The following is an 18,087-nucleotide window of genomic DNA, read 5'->3' as shown; positions in this document are numbered from 1 at the left end:
TTAGGTACACAAGATTGTCAAATTTGACATCAAGAATTAAAATTAGAATAATTTATATGTGAACTTTGAAGACACAGTAAACTGTGTACAAAAGTTAACAGGATTATTTGTAGTTTATCTTTCTATAAAACACAACTCGAACAAATTATCAAGATGAAATAGCTAAAAAATATAGTTCTGTGCTGACATAGACTAGTACACTTAGGATATTACTTAAAAAAATATGATGTTGAGCTTTAATATTTTTGATATTTTTATTGAAAATTACCCATAAAGACATTCATTTGCAGTAAATTGACATTATTCAAACTTTTACTTTTTGCAGAAGAACATAGTATCTCTAAGTATCATAGGCCTTATAATCAGTCTCTGATAGAACCAAGAATATAACAGGCATCTCTCAGTATGTATTAATCACACTATGTGAAATATTTGCCATAATTTTAAAAAATGGGTATCATCTTACAAAGTAAATTCTATGCTATCTTAATTATCAAAAGTCTACTTTGACTTTCAAAAGTAAAATGTAGCATCAATGGATTTAGTAATAACACTGCCCTATGATTTTGAATATTAAAGGTGCTGATCACAATTCTTTATCAATCAATACTAACTTCAAGTTAAATTTGATCATGAAAATGCAATCTTTGCTCAAAAAATTAAAATACTATCTTGGCCATGAGTTTTGATTCACATTTCAAATGTAAAATTTCAAATATATAGGTATCATTATTTGCCTAAAAAGTCATTGAAGTTATAAACTATTATAATGTAAAAAAAAATCAAAACATAAAACATGCAGATAGGAAACCTAATAATCACTGAATTTATATTTTAATAGTTTGTTTCATTTTTAATGTTTTGAAAGTATAACTGACGGAATATATTTTTCCAGTCAACACTCTTATGGCCCCTTTGGATGGTGTTGGAGAGGGCTTCCCCTGGAAGCCTGATTTTGAGGGACACATGATCTTTCCCAGGAACACGTGCAGACACTTTGGCAGTCGGTGTGGAGGATGAGACAGTGCTAAAAGTGGTAGAAGATATATCTTTCTGGCTAGAAGAGTGCTTACTGCGGTCTGAGTTTAGAGAAGCGTTTATACAAACATCTTCAGCAAAACATACATTAATAGTATGAATGTTTTTTATATCTCTTTTTTTACAGTGGATGTTGGCATAACAACTGCAATAAAAATTTTCAGAAAATTGTAGCAGGTCTTCAAGTGTGGGTTTCCCATGTATGGTGTATTTTCCATATTTCCGCCTTTGAATAGCAAAATTCATTGGGTTCAGGTGAAGATAGTCGGTTGAATTCCAGTGTTTCCTTGTACACACTCCTTCCTCGTGGCACAACACTTGGCTACACATTTTGGCTGCTAGAGTGACGTTGATTATATAAGGATTCAGTATAGTATTCAAGTAATTGCTTAGGTTCATGCAAGATTGCTGTAAAATCGTAAGAAGATCAGATTATTAAGATCCAAGTGAGTTCATATGTGAATTAATTCACTATGTTAAGCAATTTTTTTCATGGAATTCTCCAGGCAGGAATACTGGAGTGGGCTGCCATTTCCTCCTCTAGGGGATCTTCCCAACCCAGGAATTGAACCCAGGTCTCCTGCATTATAGGCAAATTCTCTATCATCTGAGCCACCAGCGAAGGCCAAACAATTTCTAAAGAGGCATACACATAAAAACCAGACTCAGTGAGAGTAGGAAATATTTTTATCTTTCTTTACTTTAATAAGCAAGACAATTCCAACTGTTCTTTGTAACATTTGTAAGTTTCACATGCTATTTCATGTCACTAAATAACTAATGAGTTGAAGTTTAATATACCCAGCCTTGGGCTTCCTCAGTAATTCCTACACTAACAGGGGTGGAAGTGTGGGTGGAGGGATTAGAGCATGGGGTCTGGAGTCCTTCTGCCCAGTTTGGAGTCACAGATCCATGAATAGCTAGCTGTGTGAGCTTGGGAATCCCTTGAGCTTTCTTCATTTCCTTTCTGGGTGACCTTGTAGAAAGTAATTAAACTGGCTATGACTCAGCTTCATCATTGCAAAATACAGATAATTATAGCACTTACCTCATAGAGTTATTGTGAAGATGAAAGGATGCAATGTATGTAAAACAGCTAAGCACAGAGCCCAAGATATCATTGATTACCTCTCAAAGTATAATCAATATAAAGTACAAATAAATGTAATAAATATCACATTTGTCAGATATGTTCGGGCATTGTGAAGAGTGGTTTCTAAACTGCTAGCTCAAAACAACTAAATAGGTTCAACTGAGTTTTTTGTTGTTAGTAGCCAAGTTGTGTCCCATTGTTTGTGACCACATGAACTGTAGCCCACCAGGCTCCTCCGACCATGGGATTTTTCAAACAAGAATAATGGAGTGGGTTGCCATTCCCTTCTCCAAGGAATCTTCCCAACCCAGGTATCAAACACATGTCTCCCTTGTCTCCTGCATTACAGGCAGATTCTTTACTACTTAGCCAACAAGGAAGCTCTCAACTGAGTATATCTTAAGTGTTATGTATAATTCAAGTATGGTTGAACCATGACAGCTCTTTTGAAGATATACTTATTTGGCAGAGTATGAGTCACTAAAATGATTCATCTTGAAACCGATATTTTCCAAAACTGGAAAACTGTCCTTTTCAAAACATGGAAGGTAGTTGCTTTCTTTCAAGATCAACAGTTCCATTGAGTGAATTGGCCGGTTTGTTTGTGGTAGGTTGGCAGGCAAGTTGAGGAACCTTGGCAGCTTCCACTTGAATCTATTTCTTGTTACCTTCTTGAAATGACACCATCAGTGGCAGGCAGAATAAGAGCCTTCCAAGGATATTCATTCTCCAGTCCCATGGAACCTGTGGCTGTGTTACTTTACATGGTGAAAGGGGCTCTCCAGATATGATTAAGGTTGTGGATCTTGAGATGGGGAGAGTCTACAGCCAAACCACCCTGAACGTGACTGATCGCGTCTGATCTTGGAAGCTGAGCAGGGTCGGGCCTGGTTAGTACTTAGATGGGAGGAGATGGGAGAATATCCTGAACCATCTGATGGGCTCAATCTAACCACGAGTCCTTAAAAATGTAGAAACTTTTTATATTTGGATTTTTAAAATGAGCTGGGAGAAGGAGGACAAATACAAAGGTAAGGGACACTCAACCTGGCATTTCTGGCTTTGAATGTAGATGAGAAGACCAAAAACTAAAGAATACAGTGACCTTTTGAAGCTGGAAATCGCCGTAACCATAGCCAGTCAGAAATAGACATCTTGATGCTACAAACACGAGGAAATGAATTCTGCCAGCAACTCAAACAAGTAAATGAGGGTCTTTCCGTAGAAAGGAATGTAATCCTGCTGATATCTTGATTTTAGTGCATTAAGGTCCATGTTGGACTTCTGAAGTACTGAATTGTAAGATAATAATTTTCTGCTGTTTAAACCACTGTTGCTATTTTTATGGCAGCAATAGAAAACCTCTTAATTCTCCAGTAGCTTTACATAGCATTTAGAATACAATTCACTTGTATACTGCCTGCTGGGGTGAAACCTCTCCTTCCTCTTGTCCAGCCCCCTGCACCCGCTCGGCCTTGTTTCACAAGCACTGCAGGTACTAGTTGTTTCTCAAGTGTGGCAGGTCCATTCAAACTGCGCTTACTGTCCCCTCTGTCTAGAATTCTCTTTCCTCCCATTTTTAACATAGCTGACTACATCTTGTCATTCAGATTGCAGTTTTAATTAGATAAGATCCTTTTCAGACACCTTTCTTATCCAGTTTCTCACAACTATTTTAATTTTCTGCATAGTACTTATCACATAAAATATTTTTGTTGTTTTGTATTGTTTCTATCCCTCCAAGATTCACAAAGGCAGGGACTTTATCAGTATTATTCAACATAGTAACACCAGTATCAAGAATATATAAGGACTTATTCCAAGATCAGATGATATTGGAGTTGGGTACAGAGACAAGAACTAGATGAGAAGAGGAGAAAAAGAATGAGAATGTTGGAGAATCATTAGCCTGCACAAGATGTAGTCTTTGGAAAGATCTAAACCTGGCTCTCTAAGAGAAAAAAAATCTGTTTTATAGCGTTTCTAAAGACCCATGGTGTAAATACTCCTACCATGGCCCATTTTAAGCTACCAACCTGACATCACTGAGTGCAGAGTTAGGAATCAGGTACCCCACCATTACACTGATGGAAGTATGGTGTGAACTACATATCACTATATAATACCATTTCCATTTATACAGGCACAATAGATGTAAATAACCCTAAAAGTATAAATAATAGGAAAATAAATAATCGATGCATTTTTAGTATTTATTACTTTTGTTTTTAACATAATTTTATTCTAAGCTTTCGTAATTTAATTTTTAATAATGACTGTGTTTAACAAACAGTTCACAAAATTTCTGAATATTTATCAGGTCTCATGAATTGGGACCAGGAGAAGCTGGCCCGGTCATAGCACTGGATCTACTAAGATGGAATGGAAGGAATGGTTTGCCTACATTCAATAGCCATTGTTTTAAGTCAATTCCAGTCATTGCAAGTAAACCTGCAGTTACCAGTTTCTCAAGTTGTCAGTGAATCAGAGGAAACACAAGCAATCCATGATTCTATTGATTTCCAATGACATAGGAAAAAGCAAAGTAACGCCAGAATTAACTTTCAAAATGATAAATTTGGAAAAGTAGCAGAGATGTGCAGCATAAAGTCCATGGGGAACAATTTCCAGACAGTGTTATTTCAATCCAGTAGAAAATCATCATATTAAAACTGAAGGACTGTCCCTGGGTAAATAATACTGGAGGTGATTTAAGAATCATAGTAGAAGAGTGTGAATCTAAGATTAAAGTGCAATTAAAAACAAAACAAATGTGACAATTGACTAGTTTGCCATGTCATCCTACTAATCGGAGAATGCCTGATTTATTCCTCATCAGAGTTCTTAATTTTAAAAGAAGGAGTTCTTAATCTTTAAAAAAAGGAAGTCGTATAGGGAATTTATAAATTGTTCCATCATAGAATTACCAGGATCCTGAAGAAAGAAGTTTATAGATTTGAGAAAACAACTAATAAAAGTTAGAAATATTCTTAGGAGAATTATAATTCTTAAATAATTTTCTGACATGTAAAAGATTTTGCAAAAAGGACATATACCTTTCTCTGAACTTAGTTTCTATTACTTCCCTTAACTGGTGATCAAACCAGAGACAATAGAATCTACTAAATGGGTTGTATGGCTCAGATAACCTTGAAAGAATTTCACAAAGCCAAATATCTTTATAAATGAAGGGAAAATATGGCTAGTCTATCTGAAGGACAAGATATCAAAAGATCTCTTCTGGTCTTTAGAGTATAAGGTTTGTTCTCTGTACATCCTAGGATAAAACCTCTGAGCCAAGAGCTTTATTAGACACCATGGCACCCACATCACCAGTATTCCCACATTGATTAGAGAAGGAAAAGTTTAGCTCTAACTCAGCAGTGTCCATGTAATAGCTTTACTCATGCTTTGAGTCAAGAATATTGAAGAGGTGAAAGATTAAAACCTGACATGGAAAATTGTTTTAAAAAGATGAGAATAAAGGAAGAGAGAAAAGGATTAGGTTGTGATAGTTAAAAGCTTTTTGAATAAAATGCATTAGGAGAAAAGTAATACAATTATATAGTAGAGAAAACACCAAAGACCACATAAGGAAACCAAGACTGTAGTCCTGTTTTTGCTACTTCTTAGTCATGTAGCCTAGGCAATTTCAATCTCATCAAACTTCTGTTTCCTCGCTGGAAAACAGCCTTACAATACAACCACACAAATGGTAGTTTGATTTAGCCACTATTAATTGAGCACCTACTACTGTGTGCCAAAGATCATGTCTATTTTATTATTCAATCCCACAGAAACCCTGAAAAACATTAAAAGCAAAAATATTTTCATCTATTTCCTACCATTTCAACTTACCTTAGTTAGGCTTAAGTTGAAGCTTCCCCACATTATAATTCCAGAAGCACCTAGAGCAATGCTCTCACCAATTGTACTCACAAGGTCATCCTGGCAAAGGTGAAGAGTTAACAGGGAGGAATAAAATGAAGTGTTATACGTCAGACAGTAACACCAAAGCCAAGAATGCTGACCCTACAATAATTATGTAAATATTTCTCCACTATTCATTTCTATCTTTTAAGCCACCACTGCCTACTATAACAAAAATTCAGATTTTCTGCTATTATTTTAATTACTTCTGACAAGAGAGTAGGTCTGTAAAATAAAAAAATAAATAAAAAGAACTGAATTAATACATTATCTATATTATGAAATCCTCCATGGTTGCTAAGACATTATATGATTACATTAAAATGAAATATAGTCTTATTTATTTTAAATCCATATAATGAGGCAGAACTACCTGAGTGCATATTTCCTAAAGATTGAAAAGTGAAAGCGAAAGTGTTAATGGCTTAGTTGTGTCTGACTCTTTGAGACCTCATGGACAGAGGAGCCTGGTAGGCTACAGTCCATGGGATTCTCCAGGCAAGAATACTTAAGCGAATTGCCATTCCCTTCTCCAGGGGACCTTCCTGACCCAGGGATCAAACTTGGGTCTCCCGCATTGCAGGCAGATTCTTTACTGTCTGAGCCACCAGGGAAGCTTAAAGGTTATTAAACCTAAATTTCACTTCTTTCAAAAATGATGTTCAATTCCACTAAATGCCACTAAATGCAGACAATATTCCATAGCCTTCTCTCCTTGATTTTCTTACCTGAGAAAGGAATTTTGAAGACATATCACTAAAAACTGGACGGGTATATACAAAAACCGGAAGTGGACTTTTAACATTGGCAACTTTAGACAATCGAATGGCTTCCTGAACACGATTACGAACAAAGAGTCTAGCTTGTGGAGAAGATTTTAGCTTGGTATTCAAATAAACAGAGGGGTAAAGGGCAGTGCTTTCCTTCCACAACCAATTGAGTGCATCATTTCTTCTTTTCTCTTCATCAAAGCAACTTCCATTGTAATTAGCTTGGTTATAATGATGATTGTAACAATCAGGAAAAAGATAATAACCCCATAAGTGGTTTGGCCGAAGAAACTTTCCCAATTTTAAAGTCTCTTGCATGAAGCTCTTTGCTGCCTTTTCAAAATCCGCTTTCGCTCTCTTGGTAGCCTCTTTCAAAGTAAAGTGTCTATTTTGTTGCAGAACCAACTCAATAGACGCCTTCTTGTAAACATCTTTAGGTTTCCAGTTTCTTACCCAGGTAGGCCTCCAGTTTTCCCAGTCAATGACCGCCAAGCCCACGTTGTCGATTGGCATGTAATAGGCAATGTCTTTTTCAGCTTTGTCCAAATGTTTTTTTAAGGAAGCCACCTGAGGAATTCCACCATTCTTATGGACACCTGTTCTTTCATTTATCTTAGGATAGTAGCCAAGCCTATCAGCATAAAATAATGTAATAGGTTGTCCTGTAACATCTTTTTGGGGGCTTCCTACTAAGGAGAAGAGGCCCAGATCTGGAGGCATGCTAAATATTTCAGCACAATGGTTAGTTGGGGCATTCCAGGCCCACAGGAAAGGAATATTTGGAATGAGAGGGGGTGCTGTAAAGTTCAAAGCCAAACAACATGGAACCAGAAGGAAGGTGAACACTGCCTGGGGTGCTCCATTGGACCCAACAAAGTTCCTAAAAGAGATATGCTGGTGCCTTAGCATTCCCACTGCAAAAAGTAATGATTTGCACTTTTTTTCTCCTACACACTTTGGTTTATCTAATATTTGATGTAAGATATAAACACAGAAGAGAAAGTATGGAATGAAGCCACTTTGATGGATAAAAATGTATAATGATGATATGTATTTAAATATTATTCTTCTTGCTTCTTGTTTTAGCAATGTTTTGCAAGTTGCTTCATCTGTAACTGAAAAAAGAAAAAAAGAAATGTAGAATATATTGTTATACTCATTTCTGCATAAGAGACTGTACGCTTTACCAAGTTCTCAGCTTCAAGTGCAGGGAGTTTAATTCAATGTTTGAAAATGGAAGACTCCTGTGTTTGAATCCATAAAATCATTTTCTATGCATGATATAGATCATTTCTTATGTATGATACAAAACCTATAATAGCTAACCATTTTCTAGTTGTTCCAATCATTATTGAATCACAGAGAAGTGAATGAAGCTATTTTTCCTTTTGCTTTCCTAGTTGTGAAGAATGCTGTATCAAGCAATGCCTTAGCAAAAGACTGTTAAGTAAAAATAAATTCCAAGTTGAGCCTCTTAAGCTTGTTTGTTATTTCCTGAAAGACCACTTTATAGTGGTCTGCCAAAAAAAAGTAAAAACAACTTCAGAGAATTTTGAGGTTTTATATATATATATATATATATATATATATATATATATTTGCTTTTTAAGGGAGGAGGAGGCAAAAATCACTTCTGCCAGAGGTAATAATGCTAAAGTTTGCTTGAAACTATTAAATCAAACAACACCTCCCACTGAGGGGTAAGTTGAAGTGCTATTTAGAATGATGCTCCATCAGATGTCAAAGAAAGTGAAAGTCAAGTCCCTCAGTTGTGTCCAACTCTTTGCAACCCCATGGACTGCAGCCTACCATGCTCCTCCATCCATGGGATTTTCCAGGCAAGAGTACTGGAGTGAGTTGCCATTTCCTTCTCCAAGGGATCTTCCCAAAAAAGGGATCAAACCCAGGTCTGCCGCGTTGCAGGCAGACACTTTACCATCTGAGTCACCAGGAAAGCTCACTCTACTGTATGTCAAAGTAATGTCCAATCATGTTTACAGTTGATAAAATATCTTATGAGATTATATCTTCCACTGAAAGAACTGGTTCTGGTCTTGCTTAATAAAAGCGACATATGAATTTTGTTATTTTATAGCCTTTGATAATTGAGATTATAGTGTCATTCTTATTGTCACAGCATGAAATGTTAAGGTATATTTTGTGGTAAAATAAAATAGTCAAGGACAAGAAATTAGCTATGTGTTATTTAAAACTTAGTATCTGCAAAAATTACCTATAAGAAGGCATATTTAAATATGCTACATTTCTAGGAGAAAACTAGAATGTCTATTTTAATTAGATTAGTAGCATATGCTATATAAAGGTACAATGAGAATTGTACCATTTTTTCCCACAAACATTTGACCTTACCATAGCAAATTATCCACTTATCCCCATTTCTATAAAAGGAATTACTCTAAAGAGGACATCATAAACAGAATAAAATAAAACCCTAAGAATTGTTATAGTCTCATTCTTTGAAGATAATGGATTTTTTTCCCCCTTAATGTTTAGAACATATAAAGGAACTAAAGATTTTCACAGTTTAAGCCCTTCTAAACTTCCTTATTTAGGACCTAGATAATCTTCACCTAAAATAATGGTGGAGGAAAAACTAATTCCTTCCAACTACCAATTACCAACACAAATGCCTGAATGGTAGCTAGTGAAACAAGTACATGGAACTAAGAAAGGATCAGATGTCCCTATATCTCAGTGAAGGAGTAAGTTAGGCTTATTGAAATAATTAACATTCAAACCTAATTTCCACATGGTCATTTTATATAAGGAAAACATGGGACAGAATGAGCCTATTAGGAAGAATTCTACCCACAGAAATCTTCAAAAAAGAATGGACATGTGTGTCTTCCTTATGAAGAAATAATGAAAGAGAGCAGATTGTTAAAAAAAAAAAAATAGACACTTCTATCCTTGAAAATTGTGAATCTAAAATTTAAAAAGTAATAATGTTGTTGACATTTAAAGAAGGCTGGTACTTTACTGGGTTTAACATGCCCCTCCCAACCCAAATACACTTCCACCTCAAACCCCAGAATGTGACCTTACTAGAAAACAGAGTCTTTGCAGATAAAAATAATTAAAGATATTAAGATGATATCAACTTGGATTTAGAGTTGGACCTAAATCCAGTGACTGGTACTTAAATAAGAAGAAGAGAGGACACAAAGATAGAAAGATACAGGGAAGAAAGCTGTGTGACTATGGAGACTGAAATAATGCAGTTATGGACCAAGGAATGCCAAGGATTTCCAGGAGCCAACAGAAGCTAAGAAAAACCAAGGAAAGGCTATTTTCTGGAGTTTTGAGAGGAAAAATGGCCCTTCTGACTCCTTGATTTAGAACTGCTATCCTTCAGAATAGTGAGATAATAAATTTCTATTGCTGTAAGCCACCAAGTCCTTGGCAATTCATTATGGTAGCCCTGGGAATCTCATTCTAATCACCAAATGTGAAGAACAGATTGTAATTTCTATAAGTCTGTTTTCTCAAACTGGTTTCAAGAGAAAGATTAGTATATTTATATGTATCAGGAAGTAACTCATTTACCCAAACTGACCTAAAAACAACAAACCAGTGACAGATCCAGAACCTGCATCTTTCAGACTCATTTTGTGGAATAAAACCTTCTTGAAGTCTTCAGAGTTTAAGGGGAAAAGGAGAATTCCTTCATCCTTTGGGCCACCTGATGATTGTCAACATAACCTCCTCAAATGTCACTGTTTCACACATAGCAAGGCAACTGGTATCTGTGTGAGCCAAGGTAATGATCAGAATCCAAAGCACACAAGGCCAGAAGACTCACTTGAACTTGAATGCAGGTTTGAGTCCCAGAGATGAGAAGAGTTCTAGAGAAATTTAATATCTCTGGGCAAATAGACAGACAGTTCAGAGACTAGGGTGTTAATATATAAGTGAGAGAAAAGAAAGGAAGCAGAGATAAACAGTTTTAGGTCTAAAGTACAAAGCAAGATCTCAAAATCACAGATCATAGATTTGTAGTCAAAGACTTAAATGAATCCCAGCTAAACTGTTAGCAGAATCTTAGGGATTCTCAACATTCATTTCTGAGGCCCAGTTAGAAGAACCTGCATAATTCCAGAGCAATATGAGTAGGAAAGGTACATTTGGGCTGGCTGAGGTTTTAATTGTCCCAAATACCTCTCAACATACTCAGGGCCTTATTACCTAAAGATAATAATAAAATCAGCCAATCATGCATGCAACATTCACTGAACCCCCATAGTATGCCAGGTACTGTGGCAAGCAGTAGTAAGAAAGAAGAAGAAGAGGGGTGAGGGGAAGGAGAGGGAAGAGGAAAAGAAAAAGAAGGAAGATGAGATGAAGAGAAAGATGATAGCACACACTTGCTGACAGGTATTAGGAATGCAGAAATTGATGGCCAGATGTGAAAAGCACAATAGTGCTTTAGGATATGTCTAAAGCACCAAGAGAGTCAAATACCAAAGATCTCTGGGTAGGTGAGCTATGGCTCCACACAGAGAAGAATGCTCAAGCTGGACAAACCCAAGTAGGAGTAGGGGCTGGGAATGGAAGCAGGGATTAGATACAGAGGAGTAGTGTTCGGAGCAATATATTCAATAATCCAGTAGGGAGAAATTTGAGGACCTGAGAAAGAAAGATAATGTTGACAATGAGGAGGCTCAGATATCATACCAAGGGTTTCTGACTGTAGCCCTTAGGCAAGTGACAGAATAAATGAGAATGCAAGATGTGTGGAACTATGGCCAAAGTCAAAGGTCATATCCTGTTCTAAATGAACATCTGCTATTTGGCTTGAGTTGTTTGGAATGGTGCCAAATCCTTCAAGGTTTAATACGAAAAATTTTTAAATGTGGACATAATTTTACATTAGGACAAATGTCTGTATGTATAAATGTTGGTAGTGTTCAAACATTGTGGAGAGGGGGTAAAATATATCAGCTAACAGAGCTTTGGGTTGTCTATCCGGGATCTTTGCTTCAAAATAGTGTTTTGTTAGGGTAGTGACATGATCAGATTTGTTTCATAACAATTATTATAACCATGCTATATAATAATAATTGTTACGAAACAAATCTGATCATGTCATTACCCTAGAGATGCAAGACAAAAGGAGTAGAAATAAGTTAGAGAGTAGAAGAGTAATAGGGGGATTTCCCTGGTAGTCCAGTGGTTAAGACTGCACTTCCAATGCAGGAGGTGAGGGTTCAGTCCCTAGTTAGGGAGCTAAAATCCTGCATGCTTCATGGCCAAAACATTAAACAGAAGCAACATGGTCACAAATTCAATAAACACTAAAAATGGCCCAGATCAAAAAAAATCTTTAAAATTTTACATTAAAAAAGAAGAGTGACTCTGGGGGAGAGGGAGAGGGTGGGAAGATTTGGGAGAATGGCATTGAAACATGTATAATATCATGTATGAAACGAGTCGCCAGTCCAGGTTCAATGCACTATACTGGATGCTTGGGGCTGGTGCACTGGGACGACCCAGAGGGATGGTATGGAGAGGGAGGAGGGTTCAGGATGGGGAACACAGGTATACCTGTGGTGGATTCATTTCGATATTTGGCAAAACCAATACAATATTGTAAAGTTTAAAAATAAAATAAAATTTAAAAAAATAAAAATAAAAAAAAATAAAGAGATAATTTAAATCATCTGGGATAGTGTCAGGTATTAAGCAGACACTCCATAAATGGAAGCTACTGTCATTGTCATTGATATTTACTTGTACGAAACCCACGTTGACTTCTCTGTGGTGAAATAAACCCAAGAGTTTAATGATGTATGTAGAAATGTGTGAAAACTGTCAGTAAGGGTCCAACTGAGCCACCAGGAGGGCTTTGTAAGATGCAACAGGGACTGTTCACTTGCATGTCTGGTGTGGCACAGTGTGTTCAGCTCAGTTCAGTTCAGTTCAGTCACTCAGTCGTGTCCGACTCTATGCGACCCCATGAATTGCAGCATGCCAGGCCTCCCTGTCCATCACCAACTCCCGGAGTCTACTCAAACTCATGTCCATCGAGTTGGTGATGCCATCTAGACATCTCATCCTCTCTCATCCCCTTCTCCTCCTGCCCCCAATCCCTCCTAGCATCAGAGTCTTTGCCAATGAGTCAACTCTTCGCATGAGGTGACCAAAGTATTGGAGTTTCAGCTTCAGCATCAGTCCTTCCAATGTACACCCAGGACTGATCTCCTTTAGGATGGACTGGTTGGATCTCCTTGCAGTCCAAGGGACTCTCAAGAGTCTTCTCCAACACCATAGTTCAAAAGCATCAATTCTTTGGTGCTCAGCTTTCTTTATAGTCCAGTGTGTAGCCACAAGTAAACCAGAAGATATTTCCTTCCCTTTTTTTTCTTAGATGCTCAGCCCTCAAGTGGCTTCTGGCAATCGCCTCCTCTGAACCTCAGTGATAGAGATGTTCTTCTTTAAAAGTTCAAAAATCTAAGAATAGTTTTAACTACAAATAAAGTTTCCCTTTTACTAAAAAAAAAAAAAAGAAGAAGAAGAAGAAGAGTTATAATGACTGGAAAAGAACAAGACAACAGCCATTGGTCACCAATTGCATTTGGAAGATTAAGGAAGCTGGTAACTTGAGACTCCTTGGTTTCTGGCTTGAACAGTTAGAAGGGATCAAACTGAATCAAAAAGAGTCACTCAGTCTCTTTATCCCCATAATTCTCCGTTTGTTAGAAAAATAGTAACAAACTTGATAAAGATAATGGTAGTGAAATTTCCTATAAAAAGTAAAATATCTTAGATATCTTAAATATTTTAAGCTGTTTTTTAGATGTCATTTTATGCCCTGTTCAGATCTGCTACAAAATAATTTGGGTTGGGGAAGGGTGACTAGGTGGGAAGGAGAAGATTTGAGTTTAGGTGGAAATGATTGGCCATGGATTAATAATTGTAGAAACTGGTGATGAGGATATGAAGGTCAATTTTTTCTACTTCTGTGTATGTTTGAATTGAAGGAGATGAGGATGTGCCATCTTCAAATATGCCCCTTCAGCGTATTGATGATTTTGAGCTGAAGATACTTGAGAAAGAGCAAGTATAGGAAAGCCTTTCTGATCTCCCTATTTCTACCTAAAAGCAGGACACAAAATTTTCCATAAGAAAGATGCCCTCTTTGGTACCAGAAAGATAACATTCTTATCACTGGCAATGGGGAAACAGTGCCAAGATGAAAATCTCCTATATTGTCTATGGGTTTCCTTTTATGTCTTCTTTCCTTAGGACCTCCTCAGTCTCCATTACTCACAGTCCCCAGATCAACCAAGCATGATAAAGGCACTGTTACAATACCCAGCAAACAGCCTCTAGCCTCATGATACTAAAAGGGATTTTATATATATATATATACATATATACATATATGTATATATACATACATATACATATATGTGCATGTATATATACATATATATGTATATATATATAAAAGGGATTATATGTATATGTAATGTATATGTATATATACATATATATACATATATGTATATATACATACATATACATACCCAGCAAACAGCCTCTAGCCTCATGATACTAAAAGGGATTATATGTATATATATATATATATATATATATATATATATATATACATACACACACACACACACATATATATGTATATATATATATATAAGGGATTATATGTATATATATATACACATATATGTATATATACATACATATACATATATGTATATGTATATATATGTATATATATTATATATACACACACACACATAATATATAAATTATATTCATAAAAACTCTGGGAACCATTCTTTAACATGACAAATAAAAAGCATAATTCCAAGTGAAGCAGCAGTTCCCAGATGTATTGCCCTCATAGCACTTATACACTAACCATATCAGAAGGGCATGTGCCCTTTCTGAACTGTTTAGTTTATCACTTCAATGCAAAGGCTGACTTCTACCTCCAGTAACAAGTAACCATGAATCCAAACTGAATTCTGAGTAAACTTCTGAAATAAGAGACCAGTGTAATATCCTCAAAGCAGAAAAATCCCCAAAGCAGGTTCTTCTTTTAAAGCAGAAACTTATGTTTTCAGGAAAGAAAGGTGCTTTCAAGCAAGACATTTTTCCTAGAAAATTTCACATTAAACTGATATTTTATAATGTAACTTGGCCAGAAATAGATAAGCTGATAAACTTGGCTCAATAAGAGAAGTTAGTAGCATTTTTGCTGGCATTCCATCAACTCCTTTTCCTTCCCCATTCCTATCATTATTATTACTATTATCATCAGCATTTCTTATTATTGGTTCCTTACACTTTGTCTCAACTTTGTCAGTTTCTCCCGCAGATAAATTTTACACAGGTTGGAGATCCTCAAGACTAAAAAATATTGCTAATCCTTAATCTGTGTATTCCCTATAAAGCACAAGTAAATGCAGAAAAATTTTCCTCCTAAAGTCAAAGATGTAGCTTTAAAAACACAGCACATTATACAACTTTTAATTTTTTTTTTTTTTCACAGAAAGGCATACCTCATGTTCCCTATCAGGCTACGCAGCAGAAATTTGAAAAGACTACTTACTTTTGAAGCGAAATTTAAGTTTTCTTCTAAAAAGTCTTTAGGTCAGAAACAGTTCCAGATAATCTAATAGGTCTGCAGTATTTAACCTGCTGGATGATAAAAGACAGCTCTTTGCCCAGTCAGTTAAAGAAAGACTTAATTTTTTGAGATGTTATTGTGTGATGGGGGAAAGGGGAATTTTGTATGTGTGGGTGTGTGTATTTTGTATGTGCGGGTGTGTGTATTTCAATATGTGTGTTTGAATTCCAGCAAATTCAAGTGCCTTCCTAATAGAAAGAATTAGCCAGGATGATAAGTTAATATAAGAATGCTATAAATGTTTCATTGACATTTGAAGTGAGTTTAAGAACCCAATGATAGAACAAACTCTTATGGCAGTTGTTTTGATGGTTAAACATTTTGTATATAATGACAGATTTTTGCAGTGTAATATAGATGAAGAATCAACTTTAAGACACTGGTTTCAAGGAAATATAGCATTCAGTGTAAAGTTAATCTTTTACTACAAAATTTAGAAAATGAATTAGACTGAATATTTTCAAAATGATGAAGAAAGCCATGTTTGATATTTGTTAGCCATAGGAAAATAATTTTCTGAGTTCTGTTTTGTTCCATAAGGTGGGACTGGAGCGGGAAGAAGAGAAAAAGAAGAGTCAAATAAATAACACAGTTCCTCAAGAGAAGTCCCCCAAATCTAATTTTATTTAATTGCTGTAGTGGAACAAAGAGATATAATTTATACATGCTCATCTTATGCAATAAAAGCTTGTCCCATTGAGCCATGGCATAATCAGAAAGTAATCTAGTTAAGAAGCTAGGGAGGCGGCCCTAAGATGGCGAAGGAATTGGACGGGGAGACCACTTTCTCCCCCACAAATTCATCAAAAGAACATTTGAACGCTGAGTAAATTCCACAAAACAACTTCTGAATGCCAGCAGAGGACATCAGTTCAGTTCAATTCAGTTCAGTCGCTCAGTCATTTCCAACTCTTTGCGACCCCATGAATCGCAGCACACCAGGCCTCCCTGTCCATCACCATCTCCCAGAGTTCACCCAAACTCACGTCCATCGAGTTGGTGATGCCATCCAGCCATCTCATCCTCTGTCATCCCCTTCTCCTCCTGCCCCCAATCCCTCCCAGCATCAGAGTCTTTGCCAATGAGTCAACTCTTCGCATGAGGTGGCCAAAGTACTGGAGTTTCAGCTTTAGCATCATTCCTTCCAAAGAACACCCAGGGCTGATCTCCTTTAGAATGGACTGGTTGGATCTCCTTGCAGTCCAAGGGACTCTCAAGAGTCTTCTCCAACACCACAGTTCAAAAGCATCAATTCTTCATCACTCAGCTTTCTTCACAGTCCAACTCTCTCATCCATACATGACCACAGGAAAAACCATAGCCTTGACTAGACGAAACTTTGTTGGCAAAGTAATGTCTCTGCTTTTGAATATGCTATCTAGGTTGGTCATAACTTTTCTTCCAAGGAGTAAGCATCTTTTATTTCCATGGCTGCAGTCACCATCTGCAGTGATTTTGGAGCCCAAAAAATAAAGTCTGGCACTTTTTCCACTGTTTCCCCATCTATTTGCCATGAAGTGATGGGACCAGATGCCATGATCTTCGTTTTCTGAATGTTGAGCTTTAAGCCAACTTTTTCACTCTCCTCTTTCACTTTCATCAAGAGGTTTTTTATTTCCTCTTCACTTTCTGCCATAAGGGTGGTATCATCTGCATATCTGAGGTTATTGATATTTCTCCCGGCAATCTTGATTCCAGCTTGTGCTTCTTCCAGCCCAGCATTTCTCATGATGTACTCTGCATATAAGTTAAATAAGCAGGGTGATAACATACAGCCTTGATGTACTCCTTTTCCTATTTGGAACCAGTCTGTTGTTTCATGTCCAGTTCTAACTGTTGCTTCCTGTCCTGCATATAGGTTTCTCAGGAGCCAGGTCAGAGGACATCAGGCACCCAGAAAAGCAGCCCATTGTCTTCGAAAGGAGCTAGGAAAAAATACAAAAGATAAAAAGAGAGACAAAAGAGGTAGGGACAGAGATCTGTCCTGGGAAAGGAGTCTTTAAAAAGGGAGAAGTTTCCAAACACCAGGAAATACTCTCACTGGAGAGTCTGTGGTGAACCTTGGAACCTCAGAGGGCAGCATAACTGGGAGGAAAAATAAATAAATAATTAAAACCCACAGATTACATGCCAAACTGTAACTCCCAGTGGAGAAGCAGCACAGATGCCCTCATCCACCACTAGCAAGCAGGAGCTGGGCAGGGAGGCGCGGGTTGCATTGCTTAGAGTAATGACCTGGCCTGAATGCCCCAAGGGCAATCTGAGGGAACTAACTTTAGATAGCAAACCAGACTGTGGGATAGCTACCCCGCGAAAAGCCCTAACCTAAGACACCGCCAGGCCTTACAGAACAAAGGACTGACTAGAGCTAGCCGGCTGCCGACAGGTCCATCCACCACAGCAGACAGGCAGGCGAGGGCAGCCAGAGCCAGAAGGGGGCAGTCGCGGCCCCAGCGAGGCATCATCTACCAAACTGCAAGCAGGCTTCGCTGCTAACCAAAACTTCTTGGGATTCTGGACGGTTGACATCTGCCTGTGAAGGTGTGCCGGTTGTACACCCAGAAAACCAAGCAGCAGGG

At 37.1% G+C, this 18,087-nt stretch overlaps 1 protein-coding gene across 1 annotated transcript in view; it reads right to left on the bottom strand.

Moving 5' to 3' along the window:
- Window positions 1-235: 235 nt before the first annotated feature.
- LOC509761 (hyaluronidase PH-20) overlaps window positions 236-18,087 on the bottom strand; it is a 34,854-nt gene continuing 17,002 nt past the window's right edge. Inside the window, exons 2-4 of the mRNA XM_002686914.6 lie at window positions 6,790-7,946; window positions 5,990-6,079; window positions 236-1,446 (exon numbers count right to left, since the gene is read on the bottom strand). Coding sequence (XP_002686960.3) covers window positions 835-1,446; window positions 5,990-6,079; window positions 6,790-7,740 — 1,653 coding nt within the window. The 5' untranslated portion in view covers window positions 7,741-7,946 and the 3' untranslated portion in view covers window positions 236-834. The remainder of the gene's footprint in view (window positions 1,447-5,989; window positions 6,080-6,789; window positions 7,947-18,087) is intronic.

This window comes from Bos taurus, chromosome 4, assembly GCF_002263795.3.
Source record: "Bos taurus isolate L1 Dominette 01449 registration number 42190680 breed Hereford chromosome 4, ARS-UCD2.0, whole genome shotgun sequence".
In the NCBI taxonomy this organism is placed as follows: Eukaryota; Metazoa; Chordata; class Mammalia; order Artiodactyla; family Bovidae; genus Bos; species Bos taurus.
This window is presented reverse-complemented; position numbering and strand designations above follow the sequence as displayed.